The sequence below is a fragment of the Rana temporaria genome, chromosome 8 (assembly GCF_905171775.1).
Source record: "Rana temporaria chromosome 8, aRanTem1.1, whole genome shotgun sequence".
NCBI lineage: Eukaryota > Metazoa > Chordata > Amphibia > Anura > Ranidae > Rana > Rana temporaria.
Genome location: NC_053496.1, coordinates 53992445 through 54017551, shown reverse-complemented (window position 1 = coordinate 54017551; position 25107 = coordinate 53992445). Strand labels below are relative to the sequence as shown.

Below are 25107 nucleotides of genomic sequence, written 5' to 3'. Positions count from 1 at the left end.
TCTCCATCCAATCTGACAGAGCTTGTGTGAGTTTGCAAAGAAGAATGAACAAAAATGTCACTCTCTAGATGTGCAAAGCTGGTAGAGACATGCCCAAAAAGACTTGCAGCTGTAATTGCAGAGAAAGGTGGTTCTACAAAGTATTGACTCAGAGGAGCTGAATACAAATGCACGCCACACTTTTCAGTTATTTATTTGTAAAACAAAATTGAAAACCATTTATAATTTTCCTTCCACTTCACAATTATGTGGCACTAATAAAACACATTTACGTTTTTGGTTGTAACTTGACAAAATTTGGAACATCCCAAGCAGTATGAATACTTTTCAAGGCTGTGTGTGTATATATATATATATATATATATATATATATATATATATATATATATATATATATATATATATATATATATATATATATATATAGCAATGCTCTAGAAAAAAACATGTGCAAAATTACAATAAAGTGAATATAAATTATTAGAAATATAAGTGAGTTTAACAATCCAATATAATGTAATGGTGAATGAGTCCCATAAATCACAAGTAAATGTGTATAAATCCAGGAACTTCTTCTTTTAAATAAACAAAAACTTTGTGGAAAAGCAAGAAAGCACACTTCCTTCCACCAAGGGGAACACCCAAGTGCTGATGATGCAGTCTCCTTGCCATCAGAAGTGACCACAATCACGGCGGTCAATATAGGCCCAGGGTGTTTAAAGTCTCCCTAAAGACTTTTGACTGAAGCTGGTTGTATGCAGTAGATCAAGCACTCAATAGTATCTCAGGGAAATGAATGTATACTGCGATAAAATGGTTTTAAAAAAAGAGTGGTAATGGACTTGCAAAAAGTAGGTAGATATGCGCAGTGTATGTAATACAGGTGCGGTATCGCTCGCCGTCTCCTCCGCTGGGTTAGTCTGCCGTTTCGCTGGGTCTTCGTATGGAGCAGCGTAATGTCGTCAGGAACGCAGACAAGTCTTATGTTTCTAATAATTTATATTCACTTGTAATTTTGCACATGTTTTTTTCTTGAGCATTGCTATTTCTCTTGTACATGCATGTTATTTTTCCTTAACCCTTCATTGGAGTTTTTGGTGTTATTAAATTTTTCTCAGTGCTGTACCTTATATTATAACACCGTTTTAATTTTGTATCTACACTTTTTGGTACTGGCAGCATTTCTCTTAATCACTTTATATACTGTATTTGCTGGCGTATAAGACTACCTTTTACATTTAAAAAAAATGGCAAAAAAGCAGGGGTCGTCTTATAAGCAGGGTCAGCTGCTCGGATGCCTGCTGGATGTGCGGTAATACTGTATGTAGCTTCGGCTACATACAGTATATACCGCTTAGCCAATCCTGGTGAGCGATGTATTCAAATGAATGCAGAGCCTGCTCGGATTGGAGTAACAACCTCTGCCAATACGAACAGGCTACATACAGTAGCCTGCTCTGATTGGCTTTGAGAGGCATGGGCTGATGATGTTACAGCCTCTGCCAAGCCAAGCAGGCTTTGTATTCATTAATAGAATACATTGCTCGTGGTGATTGGCTACAGCAAGAATGAAGAGGAATATGGCTCCAGAAGGAATATATGAAGCCTCGGAATTTGCGTACTTCCACCCACATGCCAGCACCCGCCGATCGTCGGGGAGGGACTTGGAAAAAAAATCAAGGCAGAATTTATTTTTATTGGATATGTTTTATAGTAGAAAGTAAAAAAATATAGTTTTTTCAAAGTTCCCAGTCCTTTTTTTTTTTCTCTCTTTATACTGCAAATAAAGAATGCAGTGGTGATCAAATGCCACCAAAAGAAAGCTTGGTTTGTAGAAAAAATACAAATTTGATTTGGGTACAGCAACGCGCAAATTGTCAGTTAAAGTAACTCTAAAGTTAGTGGCCTGGTCATGAAGGGGGTAAATCTTCTGGAGGTCAAGTGGTTAAAGACCAGGAATTCTCCTCTTTCCCATGGTGCTGGTCTCTGCAGTAGTGAAGAAAAAATGTTGGTTGTAAATCCTGCAGAATCGAGCACCTCTGGGATTGTCAGATTTCCAGAACCCTAATGGGCTCAGTGGTGTGATCCACCACCACTATCTCCTATAGTGACGTAGGGCTTGGTGGGAACCATAGTGGACAGCAGAGGACCAGAAAGTCAACACTCCTGGAAGTATCAAATTCTGTAGGATCTTCAGCTGGCAATTTTTATTCATTACTGCAGAATTTGGCACATAAGCAGCAGAAGAACTGAGAATTTGATGTCATGAGGCACACGATCGTACAATTTTATTTTAAACACTGTCACTTTAATGGCTTATATTCATGTAACGTAATTGCAAAAGGAGTCTTCTAGTTTATCATTAACAGGTGCATCGTCCTAAAGCTGATATTTTATGCTTAGGATAGATGCCAGTAGATTGAATCACCCATCACTTCTCACTCTTTGTGACTCCAGCAATACAATCACTGCTCGCTCACCTCTTGTTGAAATTACCCATTCTCCCCTCAGGATTGTATATTTTTAATTACCATTACAAATAAGTTACAGGCAACAAGTGAAACCAATCAGTGGGTTTCCAATGCTAACCAGCTAACAATCTGGCTATGCTAAAGAGAAAAAGTCCCCTTGGTTTAACTTCGAATAATAAGTCATTCTGCAGATTGAAACTGAAAGGTAATTTTAATAACCGTAAATTACAATCTAGCTTGCGTCTCATGTTAATTTTTAATACAACTAGTTTTCTGTTAAATGTTTATGTATATAACATTTCAAATAATAGGTGATACAATTTAAAATCTCAGCTCAGGTTAATGTTTATCTTTAAGGAAAGAGCTCCATCCGGTGGCAGCCAAAGCTTATTTTTTAGGTGAAAGTGAATAAAGTGGCGCTTTTAAAATATATTATCCAAAAAATAGTGTACCACAACAATTATTTGCGTCTAACCCAATTTAAGAATAGTTTTTGAATTGGATTTCACCTCTACAGGAGTGCATTATTGTAAAACATTTATAAAGCATTTTGTGTGTGTGTGTATAAATATGTATGTGTGTGTACATTTTTATATGTGTGTGTGTGTATGTATATATATATATAGTGTGTGTGTATATATATATATATATATATATATATATATATATATATATATATATATATATATATATATATATAATCACTAATGTACAGCCACGGAGTGACATCAATGCTTTTTCTTTGCAGTTTTGACTTGCTATGTGTAGACCTTATTTACAGAATTTTTTATTTTGTTATTAAATGGTATGTGGCAGACATAAAAAAAAATAGCTTGACAGTGCATATGATCAATATACGGTAATATAATTCACCTGGAATTTAAATTTGTATCTCTCTCTCTCTCTCTCTCTCTCTCTCTCTCTCTCTCTCTCTCTCTCTCTCTCTTCCAGATCATTATGAAGTCCCTGAAAATGAGGTATTGTTTTTAACTTTAATTTACTTTACAAATGTAAATTTGTAAGGATAACCATTATTGACAGGATTTTTTTAAATTGTAACAGTTATTTGATTAATCATGTTTTTTATTTTAGGCTAAACCCTCTCCCCCTGCAAGGTACGTAGTTTCTTACTATAGATGATTCACGTTTAACATGTCTACAAAGGGTTTTAATGAACTACAAATTACAAATACATTTCATTGGTGTCGATTAAAAAATATGACAAGGGTTTATTATTTCTTGTGTCATGTAGAGAAGCAAAACCTGTGCCGAGAAGAAAATCTCCACCAAAACAGGTATGTCCTTTAATGGTAAAGTAGAACTGAATCCAAGAACATTTGTTTTGTTTTTTCAAGTCAAGAACCTTTTCAGCATGTAAAGAAAATACCTGCTGATTGTGCAAGAAATACAGTGTCCTTATTACTTCCAATGAGCTGAACTGGCAGTAATAAAAACAATTATAAATGTATTTCCCCCTATATTTACTAAAAAATAAGACAGGTTTGAAGTTCAGCCTGGGTAGCAAGCATGGCTCCTTCCATAGATACAATGAGGCATTAAACATAGCTACCCTTGGACAGGTGGTACTCCTAGTATGAGCCGAAGAAAATAAAATGGCAAAAAACTGGGTTTCCGGGTTTATAAGCTTTAAAGACAAAACGGTGCTATTTGTTTTTCTTTTTTGGTTCAATATACTTCAATGGAGAAGCTGCAGAAAAGCATGTAATGTGTTTTTGCAGCAATTTGTGTTTTGTAATCTGCCCAATTAAAAAATGCATTTTTTTTTTTTTAAGGCTATTATCCGATTAATCAAAATAATAATCGGCCAACTAATCTATTATGAAAATAATAGTTTTAGCCCTAGATTGCACGCTGCAGTGCCATTATAAGTCATTGATCACTGCTTTTTAGTAGTATAAAATTCCAGTATATATACCATAGTTTGTAGGCACTATAACTTTCACGCAAACCAATCAATATACACTTATTGGGATTTTTTTTTCAAAAACATGTAGCCAAATACATTTGACCAAAATGTATGAAAAGATTTGATTTTAAAATTTTTGTTTTTTATTTATTGGATGTGTTTTATTGCAGAAAGTAAAAATATTGTCTTTTTGTTTATATCACTAAAAATAAAAAATAGTGGTGATCAAATGCCACCAAAAGAAAGCTCTATTTGTGTGAAAAGGATGATATAAATTTCATTGGGATATATCGTTGCCTGAATGCGCAATCACCAGTTAAAGTAGCTCTGTTGAGATCTGGTAGCAGGAAAAAATGGCCTGGTCATGAAGCGGGTAAAATCTTCCGCAGCTGAAGTGGTCAATACCACTCTTCTTAATATTGTGCACACTTTCTTGCCTCCTGCATTATCCTGCTGGCTAGGGAGGTAGTCCATCATAGTGATGGGCCAATAGGAATGTGGGAATAGCAGGAGGTAGCAGCAAGCTCTGAAACTACTGTGAAGTGTTGGAAATTCACCTGCCAGAAATGCTCAGAAATCATCTGTAATTGCAATGTATTAGAGGTTGCTGCTTGTATGTTTAGGCACCTCTAGGTGCACTGTACTTTATACCTTCAGCATTTTACATTTAAAACATTTTTAATTTGTATATATATCATTCTGTAATTGGAATGTTATAAAATTTCAAAATTCAAAACTTTCTATTTTAGGAGCCACGGATCACGGGTGACAACTTTGAAGATAGTAAGTAACCATGTTTTGTATACAGTTGTGCTGGCAAAACTTTGCAACCTCTTTCTGGATTTTAATTTATTGTATTTTAAATGTATTAAAAAAAAAAATTGGCGCTGATAAATCGATATGCAATTATGTCGTTTATATTGTCAACCATGTATTTGGTATTGGTACCAAACTTTGAAGCCTAAATTTGGTCAATTTGTTTTTCATTCAATAAAAAAAATATATATATATATATATATATATATATTGATGGATAGATAGATAGAGAAGACAGACCTTTCATTCTCATCCTCCATTCAGATATTGTTACCCTTTGTAATTTTGCAGCTAAATGCGTACAGGAAATGTCTAATACCCCCTTTCTCTGGGATAAAATATTATATAATGTAAAAAAAAAATATTCTAAAATAATGTAAAACAATTGCACAATTTACACCAAGGTCTTCAGGGTGATCTCTGGATTGATGTTTGGACTATCACTACAGTCTTTACAGGCCTTGAACTTTTATTTGTCACCAAGTGTTTTCACCCTTTGTTTTCACTTTTACATGTACAATTTAATATATTTTTGTCACTTATAATTTATGAATCTACAGTATTCGTAGCACTGCACTTTTTTTTTTTTACACTACCTTTAGTTCAATTTATGTCCGTTTATTTGCACTCTGAGCAAAATGGCTTACCCTTTTTTAATCGTTAATAACTAGCAAAGTACTACAATTTTTTTATTTAAATAATAAAGATGCAGCCCATTGAATATTTGTTTCATTGAATTCAGATCGAAGTTTCATTCAAGTTTAAAATGCCTGATGTAAACAAATACATGAAGGTGTGGGATAGAGTGTGCATATAGGAAAGGGGGCAACAAAAAGAATGAGTGCACTTTTCCTTTAAGCAAGGCCTTGTTTCATGTTTAACAAACACAAAATCCTGGAGTAATTGGTGGTCCCTTCTTGATAAACATAACGTCATTAAAGTTCTGGATTTTTATATATTTGCACAAGAGTACATGAAATAAATGAAGGCTTTCCTTTTTTTTTTTTTTAACAGCTGATAGAAGACCAGAGCCACCCATGAAGCCTGCCCCTCATCCCCGGTATGTGCGAGTACTATATTATTCAGCTCTACATTTGTTTAATAAAATTGAAAAAAAATAGTCTTATCCTCCTACTGAATTATTCAGATATTAATCTATAGTTGCTTTTTTTTATATTTTGCAGAAAACCAAAGCCTGGGCCGACATCACCAGTAAGTTTGTCATTTAAAATATAAGCATAGTTTGCATTCTTTGTAGAACTATAGTGAACATGGTACAGTATAAGGTACAGTATAAAGCAGCAATTCTCATTTTTTTTCCACCTAAGCTTGAGTATAAAAATTAGTTTACTGTGAAACTAAAGGCAAGGTGGGCTACCCTTCATTGTGCACCTGTGCAACTTGTGATACTTAAAAAAAAAAACATATTTATTTACTGTATGTGTGTCGTCTCACTAAACCAAAGTATACAAACCACAAAACCTATGTGCAAAATGTGCAATGTATATAACCAGGTAGAATGCTCTATGCTATTCTTGTGCTGGAAAAATTCATATGCCCCGTACACACGGTCGGAATTTCCGACAAAAAATGTTCGATGTGAGCTTGTCGGAAAATCCGACCGTGTGTATGCTTCATCGGACATTTTGCTGTCGGAATTTCCGACAACAAATGTTTGAGAGCTGGTTCTCAATTTTTCTGACAACAAAAGTTCTTGTCGGAAATTCCAATTGTCTGTAGCTAATTCAGACATACAAAAATCCTACGCATGCTCGGAATCATTGAACTTTTTTTTCTCGGCTTGTCGTAGTGTTGTTCTTGACCGCGTTCTTGACGTACAGAATTTCCGGCAACATTTGTGTGACCGTGTGTATGCAACACAAGTTTGAGCCAACATTCCTTCGGGAAAAGAATCCACGATATTGTTGTCGGAATGTCCGATAGTGTGTACACGGAAATACAGTGCAGAACGGTCCATTGACAAAAAAGTGCTTCCAATAAAGAGTGAAAGCTCAAATTAAAGTGCTTCAAGACTTTTGCAGAAACAAAGTGACCGTGCTTGCGCAAATCCAATCCACTTTAATGTCACACCAAATTCATTCCCTGCCAATTCCCCCTACTGGCCTTACTCTCACCAGATCACATTGACCACTGAAGCATATACTTAGGAAGGTCTTTCAGTGCTGTAATTACCGGTCCACTGGTCAATGTTCAATGTGCTCCATATGCATATAATTAGTAGAGGGAAATTGCCATCGTATTTTTATTTAAAATCACTCAATAAAAAAATAAAATGTTACACTCGCAATTGTGGTGCCCTCCTGACACCCAGAGGATTCGCCGATTGTTTTAGAGGAACAGCCGCTGCTCTGGCTGTCAGGGAACCAGCGTGCGTTCCAACTAGCAGAAGTGCAACCTATATGCTTAGGTGGTCAACTTGATCTGGTGAGTGTAAGCCCAATAGGGGGCACTGGCAATGAATGGCTTTGGTGTGACATTAGAGTGGATTTTCTTTGCGCAAGCACAGTAACTTTGTTGCAGAAAACAAGCTGCAAGAGTCTTGAAGCACTTTAATTCGAACTTTCACTTTTTATTGGAAGCACTTTTTGATCATGAACGGTTTTGCATATTTATGAATTTTTCCAGCACAATAATAGCATGAAGCGCTTTATCTGGTTATTTGCACATACGTTTGTGGCTTGTATGCTTTGGTTTAGTAAGATGTTACGCATACAGTGAATAATTATACATGTTTTTTTTAAGTATCACTAAGACTCCTTTCACACTGGCGTATTGCAGGCGCTATAGCGTTAAAAATGAGGGCGAATTGCAGGCGCTAAACAGCTGCTCCATTGTCTCCAGTGTGAAAGCCCGAGGGCTTTCACACTGGAGGGTTGCGCTAGCAGGACGATGAAAAAAGTCCTGCTAGCCACATCTTTGGAGCGGTGAAGGAGCGGTGTGTTTTACCGCTCCTTCACCTCTGCTGCCCATTAAAATCAATGGGACAGCGCGGCTATACCGCCTGCAATGTGCTGCTTCAGCAGTAAAAATAGTGGCGGTTTACCGCCAACGCTATGGGCGGCTCGGTGTGAAAGGGGTCTAATTGCACAGGTGCAAAGTAGAGGGTAGTGCAGTTTACCAAATCCCCACCCCCCACATCCTAGGTCCCAGAAGGCTATGGGACCATTCAGAAAGCGCAGCACACCAGGAAACCAGCTGTGATCAGTAAACTGCCAGTTTCCCTTAGTTATAATGCCGTGCCTGGACCAAAGCCAAAGAATCGGCTCGGTTGAGGACATTGCTGGATCCCTAAACTGGTAAGTATTATTATACTAAAAGGCAGCAGCTACAGTATTTGTAGCTGCTGACTTTTTTTTGGGAGGGAGCTCCTCTTTAAGGTTCAACCAAGGCCAAAGGTTAGAGTGTCTGTCCCGGGTTAGGGTCAGAGGCTGAAATAAAAGCCTTACAGAAATTAGAAAAAAAACATCTTTCTTACTCTAACCAAATTGAAAAATTTGGCAAGAGCTAAGCTTCAAGGTGATGTCATTTATTGGTTCACTCAGTAGATGGGAAGTTCAAAACAAATTACATTTATTAGCCATGCCTGACCTAAAAACCTAATGTGTTTTGCAAGCTTGCATTGTAATTACTTTAAAGCGGTAGTAAAAGAGGGAGAAAAAAATAATAATAAATTCTTCCTGCAAGACAATGTCATAATGTGCTAGTATGCAATGCAAAAGACTTCCCTAAAAAGTGGCATGTCGTCTCCGCTGACAGAGCTTCAATCTTCACCTGGTCTTTCTTCCAGGTTCACTGACTCTGGTCGTTTGAATTGCAAAGCCAAAATGACGCCACTTGCGCACAGGAGTCATGGCTGTGGCATGGAGCTCTGAAGGGACGGTACAAGTATGCCGTCCCTGCAGAGCACATGCGCTAAGAATGTCTCTGGCTACAGAGATAGTGAATATCTTCTAAGCGGTGCATGTTTAGGACATATGTCTTGTACCTACAGGTAAGCTTTATTATAAGCTTACCTGTAGGTTCAAGTGTCCAAGCTTGGTTTACTATCACTTTAACACCAGAATTTCTAATTTGGTAGCATAGATTCAAATGGCTTTCCGAGGTGTATGTATGTATATATGCAAATTGATTTAGATTCAGAATTTACAGTTACAAGTCTTTTTGTTTTTCTGCAGAGAACACCTGGTTTCCTTCCAAGAGATTTGAACAGCAACATAGGTAGGTTTGTATGTAGACCTGTGAGTTTTTCCATTAAAAATTACATATTACATAGTTAGTCTGGTTTAAAAAAGACACAAGTCCATTTAGTTCAACCAATGAAAAGGGACGGGGGAATTATACAATCCTATATACACAATCCTATACTTACAGTTGATCCAGAGGAAGGCAGAAAAAAAACCTCATCAAAGCATGCTCCAATTTGCTCCAGCAGGAGAAAAAAATCCTTCCTGATCCCCCAGGAGGCAATCGGATATTCCCTGGATCAACTTTACCTATAAATATTAGTATGCAGTTCTAGTGTGTACATTTAGGAAAGAATCCAGGCCTTTTTTGTAAGCAATCTACTGAGCTTACCAGAACCAGCTTTTGAGGGAGTCTATTCCACATTTTCACAGCTCTTGCTGTGAAGAAATCTTTCTGTATTTGGAGATTAAATCTCTTTTTCTCCAGACGTAAAGAGTGCCCTCTTGTGCTCTGTGATGACCTTAAAGTGAATAACACCACCAACTTGGACCATATACAGTACCTGTTGCCGAGAATGTGTTTCCAGCACAACAGCATCGCGCTGATTCTCGGCGACAGGGTACCGACATCTCGCACTTGCTGGAATAGACAAAGCACATTCCAGCGAGCGCATCATAGAAGCAACGGGGATCCGACTTGGATTCCCGCCAATTCTAGCTGCAGCGTTTGGTATGAATCCTGAGAGGGAACTCCACGCCAAATTTTAAAAAAAAAAACGGCATGGGTTCCCCCCCCCCCTAGGAGCATACCAGGCCCTTAGGTCTGGTATGGGTTGTAAGGAGACCCCCCCTACGCTGAAAAAACGGCGTGGGGGTCCCCCCACAATCTATACCAGACCCGTATCCAAAGCACGCTGCCCGGCCGGTTAGGAAAGGAGTGGGGACGAGCGAGCGCCCCCCCTCCTGATCCATACCAGGCCACATGCCCTCAATGTGGGGGGGTTGGGTGCTCTGGGGCAGGGGGGCACACTGTGGCCCCCCCACCCCAGAGCACCCTGTCCCCATGTTGATAAGCACAGGGCCTAATCTCGACAACCCTGGCCGTGGTTGTCGGGGTCTGCGGGCAGGGGGCTTATCAGAATCTGGGAGCCCCCTTTAATAAGGGGGCCCCCAAATACCGCCCCCCCCCCACCCTAGGTGAATGAATATGGGGTACCCCAATGTACCCCTACCCATTAACCTGGAGGCAAAGTGTAAAAGTAAATTAACACACGACACAGGGTTGTCTCTTCTTTAGCTCTTTTACAGGGGGGGGGCCTTCTTCACCGCCGTCTGGTTCTCTTCCGCTCTCCGGGGGTCTTCTCCGCTCTCCGGGGGTCTTCTTCCATCTTCTCCGCTGTCATGTCGGCACTCCCCAATTCTTCTCCCGCTCGCTCGCCGGTTCTTCTTTTTTTCCGTCTTCTGCCTTCTTCTCTTCCTCCGATGTTGACACAATGCTTCTTCCCGCTGCAATGCCGGGTGCGCGGTTCGCACCGATTTTATATAGGCCTCTTTTATGATGTCACAGTCCCATCATGCTCCGGTACCTACCCACGTGGGTAGGTACCTGTAGACTTTACCTTACACATTATCCGTGTGTGCGGAACTGTGTCAAACGCTTTTGCAAAATTCAAGTATACCACATCCACAGCCACCCTTCTGTCCAAGGTTGTACTTGCCTCCTCGTAAAAAGAAATCAGATTTGTCTGACAACTTCTGTCTTTCATGAATCCATGCCGTCTGTTGCTTAATATATATTTTGGGATATATATATATATATATATATATATATATATATATATATATATATATATATATATATATATGTATATGTACTGGCAGATACAGTTGTGCTCATAAGTTTACAGAATTTAAACTTTTCTTTCGCTTATGGTTAGTGTTTGGCAGAAGCTATTTATTATCAATCAACTATGTTACTCTTTTTTTTAAATCGTAATGGCAAATCATAATAATCAAAACAGAAACTACCCAAATGACCCTGATCAAAAGTTTTCATACCCCAGTTCTTAATACAGTGTATTGCCCTCTTTAACATCAATGACCGCTTGAAGTCTTTTGTGGTATTTGTGGACGAGGCTCTTTATCTTCTCAGAAGGTAAAGCTGCCCATTCCTCTTGGCAAAAAGCCTCCAGCTCCTGTAAATTCTTGGGCTGTCTTGCATGAACTGCACGTTTTGAGATCTCCCTGGAGTGGCTCAATGATATTGAGGTCAGGAGACTGAGATGGCCACTCCAGAACCTTCACTTTATTCTGCTGTAGCCAATGACAGGTCAACTTGTGTTTTGGATCATTGTCATCTTGCCATAAATTTTTACCAAATTTCCTGTGTCTTTGTAGCCGGTGGCACGCTTGTGACCCCACGGCTGGGCTTAAAGAGACATGTACTGGTACGTGATTGTGCCCAGCCGTGACATTCTGTCGACGTATATCGGCGTGAAGGGGTCCTTAAGTGGTTAAAAAGATTTTTTTTTTACCATAAACTAAATTAACTTTTGGAGATTAGTCTGTAAAAGTAGAACATATATGTGTCTTCTACGTGTGGGTATATTGCTGGAGTGGTAAATTTTGATACAACAAATTAATCAGGATTTCCGTGTAAGATTTTTTTTTTTAAATAAACCCCTTTATTTGTTTACCAGAAAAACCTGCAGTTTTAGAACGTCAAAGGATACAAAGTATTGAATCAGATGTTCCACCAACACCACCATCAAGGCAAAGTGAGTTTTTAGGGGATAAGCAAAATCCTGCATGTGTAAGTATAAAAATAAAATGGAACACTGACACTTTAAAGAGCAATTCCAGCAACACGTGAAAATGGTTAACTATTCATGCTATCCACCAAAAACTGCAATTATTCTAAAGTCAGAAAGTTCACCTTAACCAGAGTTCTGTATGACCCTTTCAGAAATAAGCACACAACTGTTTACAATGTCATTGGAAGTGTACTTTCTGAAGTCTGTGTTCTGTAACATCCTCACTTTCTCTCTGCTTCCTTTATCACCAATGGCACCAATGAAGGCAAGTTTGAAACCAATTAGTAATTAGATCACAGAAAAAACTCCTAGTATTAACATTTTTATCACATCATCTCCTCCTGTGAAAGGCAAGAGGTCGTGTTTATAAGCCTATTAGAAATGGTTGCGCCCAGCTTTCCTACAGCAGGGAATCTATTAACAAGTTGCCATGGAATAAATAGCCACTATGGGTAGAACATCCAGTTTTTCTTTACCATTGAGGACTTCTTTTCTGTTCCCTTGCTGAAATTTTCATCCAACAGTTTAGCATAGTACTTTATAAATTGTGACCTGCATGCTTGTCATTCTTCTAAAGTACTGGTCAAAAGAAGGCTAGGTAACTAGCATTTTCAGTTGGAGACCCATTATAGCAACGTGTGTATTTATATCATTATATAGATTTCCTTTAAATTAGATAACATGGATGTCTAAACACAGTGTCAGCTAAAATGACTAATGGATATTTTATAATAATAGTTTAGCCTAATTCTATTCTATTACAATTTCCTATGAAGCTAGCTAAAAACGAAAAACGGTTTCCCATGTTCAATGTATTCATTTAATTGCAGGCCTTCCAGAGATTGCAAGTCGCTATGTGGTCAACCATAGTCGACATGGCAGTGTTGTGGAACAGGTATGGAAAAAATAAGGACTAATACCGTAATTGTAATTTTTACATTTTATTTGGTGCAAAATAAAAGATTAGCATATCATACAATTTAATGGACAGTAAAGGTAAAAAGGTAGCCTAAGGCACATGTTTTTTATGTATATTTAATATGTGTTTTAATTTGTGATTTTCGTAATTTAATTTGCAGCAAAATAGATGGGAATTGGATTAGAACAGTACAGCTCATGCTATAATAGTGGTTACGTTCGTACATAGTATTTCACAATTCAGTAGTTCAGTAGTTCAATACCGTATTTATCGCGGTATAACGCGCTCCCGCGTATACCGCGCACCCCTAAAGTGCCCCTGAAATTCCTGTAAAAAAAATGTTTTATATGATTGCATTACTTACAGTTTTGGTGTCTTCCCAGCGTCCATCGTCCGGTCCGGCGTCCGTCTGCGGCCTCGATGGTGTCCTCCCGGCTTCTCCAGCGCACGCCTCACGTCGAGTCCCCGCTTCCCGCGCTCAGTTCGAACGCCTCCGCCGACATATACCATGTGCAGTACACTCTGGTACATTCGGCAAGGCTCGGCATCGCTCGCGCTCACGCTCTGTGACGTTTATGCGTGAGCACGAGCGAAGCCGAGCCTGGCCGAATGTACCCGAGTGTACTGCACTCGGTATATGTCGGCGCAGGATTTCAAACTGAGTGCGGGAAGCGGCTATCGCCGTATATCGTGCACCCACGATTTTCCCCTTATTTTAAGGGGAAAATAGTGCGCGATATACGCTGATAAATACGGTATATGTAACCATGCTATAGAGTTAATAACATTGCAGACAAAGAAAAATAGTCACCAAAATCCCTATTGGGTGAGAAATATAATATATTAAATTTGCCTTCAAATATAGGGGCAAATACCATGTGTAAGCCTTATAATGATATGGTAGCACTAGTCTGACCGGTTTTATTGGGGAAGGAGTATCCGTAAAAAGTAGCGGGGTGGAGGGGGAGGGGGGTTGAGCGCCATCTCTTTTGTAATGTTAAACCTACGTAAGATGGAAGGGAGATGGGTGTAGGAACTGCAGGATAGAGAGACCGAAAGGTTGAGAATAATCTTATCGGTGGGGGAACTAGAGTCTTAAAAAAAGCAATGCTGACCATAGATGGACAGAATTGAAATGAAATTTCTTAGGTAAAGTATTAGGAAGTTCATTCAGAAGTTTTTAGAACATTCAAACTATTTCAATTTTGTGATAAATACTTGTAAACAAAGTAAAACTTGAAAAACTTGATAAAATACCACTTCCAGTAAAAAACAAAAACAAAGTGAATTTAAAGTCCATCCAGCATGTCCTATATACCTAAATTATATAACCACAAATGAATGTCTCTAAATTCTGGAGGATCCAAAGGTGTACAGATCAAAAGATGGAAGGAGGTGAATTGGAAGGCTGCCTGAAAGGATAGTGTAAATCGAAGCTACTGTGCACTCACTTAGGACCAGGATTTTCTTTCCACACTCTTTATTTACAAGTAAAAATCAGTATTGTTTTGCTAGGTTATTAGAAACCCCAAACATCATATACATATATATTTTTTAGCAGAAAAAAATGGCCGTCTTTGCAATTTTTTATGTCACAGTTTTTGCACAGAGGTTTTTTTTGGAAAAAATATAATTATAAAAAAAAAACACAAATATGAAAGCTGATGTTACGCTGAGTAAATAGGTACCTAACATGTTATGCTTTAAAATTGCGCAGACTTCAATAATTACCTCTCTCTACGAATGTCTCCTCAGCATCTCTCTCTCTCTCTCTCGTTTAGAGTTAGAGGTGGTCTAGTGCTAGAATTATTTCTCTCGCTCTGACATTAATGGCAAAACCTTACTTGTGTGGTGTAAACACTGTTTACATATGTGGGCGTGACCTAATTATGCATTCACCACTGCACACGCGCAAGGGGGGCTGGGGCACTTTAAAAAAATATATATTTTCTTACATTTTTAAAAATGTTAAACGATCTTTTAAAAAAAGGAATGTAAACATCCCTTGCTATAACAATACAGCATGACAGGTCCTCTTTATGGAGAGATCTAGACCTCAAATCCCTCCATCTACCCTTAAAAGCAAAAGATCTTTTCCTTTAAAAAAAATGGCCTTTTTTACATAGGGCCAGAACCGCAAGTAACACCATTCCGGTCCTCCTAGGCCATAAAGATGAGTGGAGGCCATCTTTCCTTTGTTCATCTTTGTACTCAGCCGCTGCCAGTGCTGGATAGGTTCTCGGGCTTCCCAATCGGCCAGGTAAGCCTGAGAACCACTGGAAAGCAGACGGTTGGGTGGGCACCCCTTCTGCCGCTTTTAAAAGTGATCGGGCAGTGTATGCGCCACTCAGACAACTTTTGTCAGAAACACCGGCATCTGAGAGAAAAAAATATCCTGGATTATGGTATCTAACTCCAGTATTAATCGTCAGAGTAATTACATTTTTTTCCCAGCTGGGCAGTTGGCAAGTGGTTAAGTTAAGAGGGTCATGAAGGTCTGGTGAGTGAACAATTTAAGTGTGAGCACCAAGAGAGCACAGGTCTCGTGTTTTTAGAAGAAGGTGTTTTTTAGTCCACAACGCTGGAGCATATATTAAGAGTTGGATGAAGAAGCACTGGATTTTTTTTGAGACATTTATTTGTGGTTATATAATTTATTTAAGTGTAAAGGACACATTTGAACTCGCTTAATGATTTCTTCACTGGATACTTACCATGGTAAATGAGGTGATCATTTATTACATATGTTTTTTTAAACGTTTTTCCTTTGGATTACATAAGCACTGTATTTGTGTATATAAGAGGAGTGCATCACTTTTTTTGTACATATAATAAAATAATTGTTATCCACTTAAAATAAGGTATTATATGGTTCACAGTGCTAGCTGCCTCCAAGGAGTAGGAACACCACAGATATAACATAGGATTTTTGGCTAAAATACTCTGCTAAAAATGTGTTCAAAAATTTTTCCATCCTGCTTTCTTTCTACCCATCTATGGCACTTGGTGAATAAATGGGTTAGATGCAGGTGTTAACAAGCCCTTGCTGTCAAGGGAAGGATGATTTCCACAAAGCCAGGATGCAGAAGTGGGCTATGTTAACTAAATGTCCAGCAGGTGGCAATCTTGCAACCAGATTTCTGAGATATATATATCTCTCTATCTATCTCTATCTCTATCTCTATCTATCTGTTTCTGATAAAAGAATTTAACTTTGGTGCGTGCCTCTAGGGAGAGAGTAATTTGAAGATCTCGTTCCTAAGCACAGGGTTTTTACAGCAAAATGAACATTAATCTTAAAGCGGTTGTATACCCTTTTTTTTCACTTTGACCTACAGGTAAGCATATAATAAGGCTTACCTGTAGGTAAAAAGAATATCTCCTAAACCTGTATGGTTTAGGAGACATTCCCCTTGCATATAGCCGCTGACTTCAGCTGCGCATGCGCTCTGAGTTCCCAACTGAAAGGTCCGGCAGACACCGGACCCTGCCGGAAAAAAGACTCCCGCTCTCTTGCACGGGAGTGATGAAATCGCAGCTCCGGCCACTCACAGCGCTCCGCTCCCTCGGCATGGAGGTTTACTACCGCTTTAAAATGGCCATATAGGGCTTCAATCTTAGTTACCATCTGACTCCTCAAGGTAGACGAAAGGAATATGGGCTAAACTGTGACTGCAGCCACTGTTCTGGTATTCAGTGAGAAAAAGAAAAGGGTTGGACCCACTCCTTTGCAGAGTATTCTCTTTCGCGGTTTTGGCGCGCTTGTCATGTGACGGCACAAATAAGTGGCCCTACATGTTCCATAGTAGCTCCTAAACCTTTTTTTGGAAGTAATACCACTGAAGAATTAGTCTTGCAGAAAGTTACTCCAAACCTAAGACTCTGTATATTCGAGTTTGACTACTCATATATATCCCGTCTGTGTTTATTTTTCCATGTCCAGTCTTTGTGAATAGTTTGTTTATATTAATCTTCTACATTTAATTTTTGACTGTAGGATGCTGGGGTGCTTAATAAAGACTGGTACTCATCATCGTGTGACCGCAAAGCAGCAGAAGAGGCCTTGCAAGCAGCCTGCAAGGTATTGTTTTTTATCCTCACTTGAAACCAGTCAAGCTTCAGCTTATTCTTGAAAAATGAAATCAAGAACCTGACTGGCTATGCTTTTGCTTGATTTTGTTTTGTAAAACAAATTCAGATGTTCCCTTATTTTTATATTATTAAAGTAGCTCTAAACCCAACAAAATTACATTTAGTTTACTAAATCTCCATGTATTAATATGATATAATAAGATATGTTTGTTTTCGAAAATACTTTTTTTTTTCCATCCTGTTGTATTTCAGAGCTGCCAAGCTCCTTCAGCCACTTCCTGTTGACATGCATGCGCTTCAGCAGCAACTACATGTCATTCTAATTGTCGGCTTTCTTATGGTGACAATAGTGGCCCATACCTGCACAAAGAGCAACAGCACATCCCTGCTTGCAGTCAGCCCTGGAAGCGCATATTATGAGTTGACAACCGAGGCAAACAAAGGGACATAGCTTTGTCACCCCAAAACAGAAAGTGTACTGAAACACTCAAATTTGTATTTTCTTTCATTATAATAACATGTTAAAGATTATGAGATTTTAGTGATTGGGCTTAGATCGACTTTAATTACAGCAATGATGAACTAATGTCTCTCTCCCTGCAGGATGGTGCCTTTTTGGTAAGGCGAAGTACCGGTCAAGACCAGAAACAGCCATTCACCCTTGTAGTTTTTTACAAGAAAAGAGTATATAATATTCCAGTGAGATTTATTGAGTCAACTAAGCAATATGCTCTTGGAAGAGAGAAAAGTGGAGAGGAGGTATATATACATAATATCTTGTGTAATAGGAATTTCAACCTTGATTTTTACAGCCATATAAAAAGCTTTCAGGAATCCATTTACTAATTTTCCATTGAGAATATTCTTTATTTATAAGATGTTTCTGCTCTAACACAATAGCACCAAGTACCTGCTAAATATGCACAGATTTGAATGTTTTGAATTTTTGCACATTTGCCAGAATCGTAAATAAATGTTGACACCAAAAGGAGGCCAATTTACAAATTGGAGAAAAGCTTGAGAGAATTTTCTGAACCATAAGCTCCAAATTAAAAACAATTAGCATTATTTTTACAGTAAGATGTCTGAAAAACACTTGGCATTTTATATTACTATATTTGAAAAATTATTTAAATAGTCAAATTTAATTGAATCAATGGTTAAATATGTAAAGCTCCAGGTTATTAACACTTTTAAAGAGGGAATCAAAGTTGGTCAGTAAAATCAGGTGGAGTGTTGACTTTTTGTATAAAATCACATAATTCTGCTGAACATTGCTTGCATAAAAAATATTACTTTATTTAACCACTTGACCTCTGGAAGACTTACCTCCCTCCATTTTTTGCGATACGGCACTGTGTTACTTTAACTGACAATTGCCTGGTCATGCAACACTGTACCCAAATAAAATGTATGTCCCTTTTTCCCACAAATAGAGCCTTTGGTGTTTTTTGATCACCTCTATGGTTTTTATTTTTGCGCTATAAACAAAAAAAGAGCAAAAATTTTGAAAACAAAATTAATTTATTTACTGCATTAAAATATGTCCAATAAAATAAGTGTCTTCATCAATTTAGGCCAATATATATTCTGCTACATATTTTTGGTAAAAAAAAAATCCAATAAGTATATATTGATTGGTTTGCACAAAAGTTATAGTGTCTACAAACTATGGGATATTTTTATTTATTTTACTAGTAATGGCGGCGATCAGCGACTTATAGCGGGGCTGCGTTATTGCAGTGGACAAATGGGACACTTAGGCCCCGTACTCACGACCAAACATGTCTGCTGAAACTGGTCCGCAGACCAGTTTCAGCAGACATGTTTGGCCGTGTGTTGGCCCGAGCGGACCATTTTGGGACGGATCGGACAGGTTTCCAGCGGACAACTGTTTCCCGGACTTGTTTTAAAACAGTCCGCTGGAAACCTGTCCGCCCGGACATGTACGGTCGTCTGTACAGACCTACCGTACATGTCCTGCCGCCCGCATCCCTCGCATGCGTCGAATGACTTCGACGCATGCGTGGAAGCATATTTAAGGCGGCCCGCCCACGTCGCCGCGTCATTGTCGCGGCGACACCGCGTCATCGACGCGGCGACACCGCGGACACGCCCCGCGTAATGTTTACGCGCGGGCTTCTGTTCGATGGTGTGTATAGCCATCGAACAGAAGTCCCCGGGCAGTCCCCGGCCAGACATGTCCGATGGAAACGGTCTGCAGACCGTTTTCATCGGACATGTCCTGCCGTGAGTACAAGGCCTAACTGACACTTTTTGGACCAGTGACACTAATAGTGATCAGTGCTTAAAAAAATGCACTGTCACTGTACTAATGACACTGGCTGGGAAGGTGTTAAGAGGGGTGATCAAAGGGTTAACTGTGTGCCTAGCCTGTGATTCAGTGTAGTGGGGGGAGGACATTGAGTCCGCCATACCCACTGATCTGCGCCCACTGGGGTGCGTACCCCAGACCCGGAAACCTACCACTTGACCCGGAAGTGTCAGATAATGTACTAGCAGTATATGTATGGTAGGCAGTCCGCAAGTGGTTAAAAAAATGTTGTTTAGAATTCCTTCAGATGCACTTTTTTCCAAAAAATTGGTTTACCTAAATTTTTATCTAACATAAACACAATTTTTTGGTGCTGTGCAAGACTATGCACTCAAGAGATGCCTGAAGACATTAAAGTTAGGGTGCAGTAAGATCCTGCATTTAAAGTAGTTCATATACTGTACCCATGTAACATCTGTTCTACATATACATGTGTACATTATTGCCCCATTGGCTGCTGCCACTGCTCAGGCCTCCTCAGCTTTCCGTCATTCTGGCATAACTGACTTATTTACAAATGCCCTGTACACACGATCGCTTCGTCTGGTGAAAACGGACCGATGGACTGTTTTCATCGGAAGAAACGATCGTGTGTGGGCCCCATCAGTTTTTTTCCCATCGGTGAAAAAAAAATAGAACCTGTTTTAAAATTTTCGTATGGTTAAAAAACCAATAGAAAAAAAACGATCGTCTGTGGGGAAATCCATCGGTCAAAAATCCACGCATGCTCAGAATCAAGTCGACACATGCTCAGAAGCATTGAACTTAATTTTTCTCTGCACGTCGTTGTGTTTTACGTCACCGCGTTGGACATGATCGGATTTTTAACTGATGGTGTGTAGGCAAGACTGATGAAAGTCAGCTTCATCGGATATCTGATGAAAAAATCCATCGGTTCGTTTTCATCAGACAAACCGATCGTGTGTACAGGGCATTATTTATGTTAAAGGATGTTTATTTTTTAGAAAAAATAATAAATGCACATTTTTTTTCAGACAAATGTGCATTTTTTTTCAAACAAATGTGCATTTATTTATTTTGAGCCTGTAATTGGACCAGCAGATCTGCCAGTGTATCTGCTTGTCCATACCTCCCATAAAGGGAAGCAGATACAATCTGACAGGAAGGGTCGGGGGAAGACTCCCCACTGGCAGAACACAATAGCACTGCTGGAGGGGTTCCCCCATCAATACATAACAATTAAGCAATTTTCTTTCCACCTGTTGTGGAAGGAAATAAAATTGCATAATCTATAGCCTGGCTAACCATAGTGCAGGTACATTCTGCCCATAAAGTTTTTAGTTAAAGTAGACCTGCACACTAAAAAGTAACCTTTCTCCTCTCAAAACACTCCACAACACAAGTCTCCCTTTTTGTTTTTTACCTTTTTCTATGCTGCTGATTAATTGTGGGAGTTGAAAGATATGGCAAACTCTTGTCATTTTAGTTGATCAGCTAAAACCTGCTAAATTGGCAGCAGGGGGTGCAGTCCTGGCACCTAGAAGCAGGTTTACATACACTATATTACCAAAAGTATCGGGACACCTGCCTTTACACGCACCGTAGGGTTAAATATTGAGTTAGCCCACCCTTTGCAGCTATAACAGCTTCAACTCTTCTGGGGAAGGCTGTCCACAAGGTTTAGGAGTGTGTCTATGGGAAGGTTTGACCATTCTTCCAGAAGAGCATTTAAGGTCAGGCACAGATATTGACCAGAAGGCTTGGCTCTGTCTCCACTCTAATTAATTTCAAAAGTATTCTATCGGTTGCCAGTCAAGTTCCTCCACCCCAAACTCGCTCTTGACTGTCCTGCCTCAACCCGATGGAACACCTTTGGGATGAATTAGAGTGGAGACTGCGAGCCAGGCCTTCTTGTCTAGATCAGTCTGACCTCACAAATCCGCTTCTGGAAGAATGGTCAAACATTGCCAAGGGCACACTCCTATACCTTGCAGACAGCCATTCCCAGAAGAGTTAAAGCTATTAGAGCTGCAAAGGGTGGACCAACTCAATACTGAAACCCTACGGACTAAGACTGGGATGCCATTAAAGTTCATGTGTGTGTAAAGGCAGCTGTCCCAATACTTTTGGTAATGTAGTGTACAATTAACCGCATCGGCCCTGGAAAATTTTACCCCCTTCCTGACCAGAGCACTTTTTGCAATTCGGCACTGCGTCGCTTTAACTGACAATTGTGTGATCGTGCGATGCTGTACCCAAACAAAAGTTGCATCCTTTTTTACCCACAAATAGAGCTTTCTTTTGGTGGTATTTGATAACTACTCTGTGGTTTTTACTTCCGGTTCTCGCTCTGTCACAAGCGTTTGCGGGTGCCCAGTGGTCATCGCGCCAGCCGGGCACTCGCATCGGCTCCGGGGGAGAGCAGCGGGTGCACTGCGCATGCATCCCTAGTGGCCACAGGGCGAAGCGACGTAACATAACATTGTTTCACCCAGCCGAGCCATGTTGCCGCAGTAAAACTGCGGCAGCTGGTCGGCAAGTGGTTAAAGACTCTGTTGACGGTGTAGGACAAACCCAACTTCGGTAACTGAATTTCTTTTTGTACAACTAAAGTTGGCCATGCGTGGATGAAAATTCAGCATGTTCCTGCAGAATTTCAAACCCTGTATGGCATTCTCCATTTGAGGGGAGTTGAGCTAGCGATCAACTCCTCCTGAACAGCACAGTCTTTATATTTTTGACTGCCAGCTATCGGCTGCAGCACTGATCAGTGTATTCTGGCAGTAGAGTGTTGGCTGATTTACTGTATGTAGGATATTGTATTAAAGTATCATATTGACCAGGAATTCAGTTGGCTTGGACAACTCAACTGAATTCCTGGTCAATATGATACTTTAGAACAATATCCTACATAAATCGGCCAAGATATTACAACCACTATCTATCGAACAACTATATACTGCTTCACTGCATAGAGGAGTTGCACTACTGGAATACAATAGCGTAGCAGGAAATTCCCCCATTCATCTCGCATGTGTCGAAGCAGTAACCCGTTTGGGTTCTTGGTGGGTGTTCAGAAAAAAAAAAGAAATCGGTGCTCCCCCGTCGGTGGTGGACTGTTCCTGGCATCTTCACGCCCATAGACCGGTTCTGGATGTGAAGATGCAAGGAACAGTCCATACACAAGACTGCTAGCATGCAGGGAGGCAGGAGTGTCAGAGCCTGGTCTTGCGCTCAGGGGATCGATGGATTAGGTAAGTATATTATTATTATTATGCAGGTTTTTATATAGCGTCAGGAATCGGCGGTCCCTGCTCATTAGCACTTACAATCTAGAAGGGAGGGTCAAGTGATACAAAAGGTAATACCTGTGGGGATGAGCTGATGAAGAAAATGAAAGTACAATTGTTAGGTGGGGGCAGGATAGGCTTTTTGGAAGAGAAAAGTTTCCAGAGATGATGGAGTGAATAAGGGATAACTCATTTAAAGCTAAGCCAATGATAAGGGAGTTGCAGTAGTTGAGGCATATCTCTCCCCTCTAGGCAAAAACAAGCAGTTAACCCATGCACTGTGGACACAGTCCTACGGAATGTCTTAAGGTGACTTTGTGGATGAAGTTAGAAGCTATTGAAAGTATGTGCAAGCATATCTGCTTGGTTTGCACCCCTGTTCTAGTTTATCATACTTGTTTAAAGGTCTGTGATCCACTACCTAGTGAAATCAAACTCGGGATGACTGCCAAAGAACCTGCACATTTTAAAGAGAATTCAGTAATGGCAGATCCCATATTTTTATCCTCACAGATTCACTTTTCAACTAAGGTACGGTTTGACGTTAACCCCTTCCATACAGGGCATTTTCACCCCCTTCCTGCCCAGAGCAATTTTTAGTTTTCAGCGCTGTTGCACTTTGAATGACAATTGCGTGGTCATGCAACACTGTACCCAAACTAAATCTTTATTTGTGGGGGGGGGGGGACAGAGCTTTCGTTTGGTGGTATTTGATCATCTCTGCGGTTTTTATTTTTTGCGCTATAAACAAAAGAGCGACTTTTTTTAAAAAAAAACACAATTTTTTACTTTTTTATTTAATAAATATCACAATTTATTTAAAAAAAAAAAATTTTCCCTCAGTTTAGGTCGATACATATTCTTCTACATATTTTTGATAAAAAAAAATCGTAATATTCGTATATTGATTGGTTTGCGCAAAATTTATAGCGTCTACAAAATAGGTGATAGATTTATGGCATTTTTATTTTATAAATTTCTTTACTAGTAATGGCGTTGATCTGCGTTTTTTTTTTTTTTTTACATTGCGGCGAACACATCGGACACTTTTGACACGTTTTTGGGACCATTCACATTTATACAGTGATTAGTGCTATAAATATGCACTGAATACTGTGTAAATGTGACTGGCAGGGAAGGGGTTAACCACTAGGGGGCGCTGAAGGGGTTAAAATGTTCCCTATAGTGTGTTCTAACTGTAGGGGGGAGGGGACTCACAAGGGGAGGAGACCGATGTGTGTTCCTCTGTACTGGGAATACAGCATTGGTCTCCTCACCTCTGACAGGAGGTGGATCTGTGTGTTTACACACACAGATCCACACTCCTGCCGTGATCACCGGCAATCGCGGGTGCCCGGCGGCAATCGCGGCCGCCGGGCACGTGCGCCGGGTCACAAATGGTGCCGCGGGCGCACGCGCCCTAGAACGCCGGGAATACAGGACGTCATATGACGTCCACCCGGATCGAGGGAGGGTTCCTGCCAACGTCATTTGACAATGCGTCGGTAGGGAAGGGGTTAAGAGCCCCAAGGGTTATAGAAAATTTTGCGTTTGGAAAAATATCTCATCTGCTTAGTGCTGTTGCCCAATAACAAACATGCATTTCTTTTTACACAGAAATTCAACAGTATTGCAGAGATGATTGAAAATCACCAGCGATCAAGCCTTGTGCTAATAGACAGCCAGACCAATACAAAAGACTTAACCAGGTTAATGCATGCTGTTAAAGTTCCATGAGCTATTGTCAAAGCTTCATCAATCAAGCTTCAGAGGAGTTTCTTCATGACTACTGGATACACAAACGATCAATTTGGAAATTTGGAAACATTTTGACAGAATGCTTACAGTACACACTGTATTTTCCTGGGGGGGAGATGATTCTTAAAAGCTTGATAGGACTTAAATCCTGTATATATAATTTTTATAATTATCTATGTGTGCACAATAAAGCCATTTAAAATGAACTGCTTGGTTTTGTTTTATTCTGACCATAAAATGGTTAATCAGACTGTGAATGATCATTCTGAAATTTGTTTCTTTCTCCCTCAACAGAAAGATACACAAATGATCCTCTGCATGAACGAAATATAAAAGTGACGATAGACCTTGTTTTTTTGTGAAGTAACAAACATGTCATACTTGCCTGCTCTGTGAAATGGTCTTCCACAAAACAGCCCTGATCCTCCTCTTATTAGGTCCCCAACCGCCACGCCTGGCTCCTCCCCCCTGCTGAGTGCCTCCCTAGCATAAGACACACACAGCACGGCTCAACCCTGGC

The 25107-nt window shown here is 39.7% G+C and overlaps 1 protein-coding gene across 6 annotated transcripts in view; it reads left to right on the top strand.

The window, feature by feature from the left end:
- BLNK (B cell linker) overlaps nt 1–24793 on the top strand; it is a 310096-nt gene extending 285303 nt beyond the window's left edge. For all 6 annotated transcript variants that reach the window (XM_040361815.1, XM_040361820.1, XM_040361816.1 and 3 more), the window contains 12 exons: nt 3423–3448; nt 3564–3586; nt 3724–3766; nt 5148–5181; nt 6229–6274; nt 6399–6426; nt 9411–9453; nt 12119–12196; nt 13063–13127; nt 17149–17232; nt 17847–18002; nt 24447–24793. In XM_040361815.1, coding sequence (XP_040217749.1) covers nt 3423–3448; nt 3564–3586; nt 3724–3766; nt 5148–5181; nt 6229–6274; nt 6399–6426; nt 9411–9453; nt 12119–12196; nt 13063–13127; nt 17149–17232; nt 17847–18002; nt 24447–24566 — 746 coding nt within the window. In that variant the 3' untranslated portion in view covers nt 24567–24793. The remainder of the gene's footprint in view (nt 1–3422; nt 3449–3563; nt 3587–3723; nt 3767–5147; nt 5182–6228; nt 6275–6398; nt 6427–9410; nt 9454–12118; nt 12197–13062; nt 13128–17148; nt 17233–17846; nt 18003–24446) is intronic.
- The last annotated feature ends 314 nt before the right edge of the window (nt 24794–25107 follow it).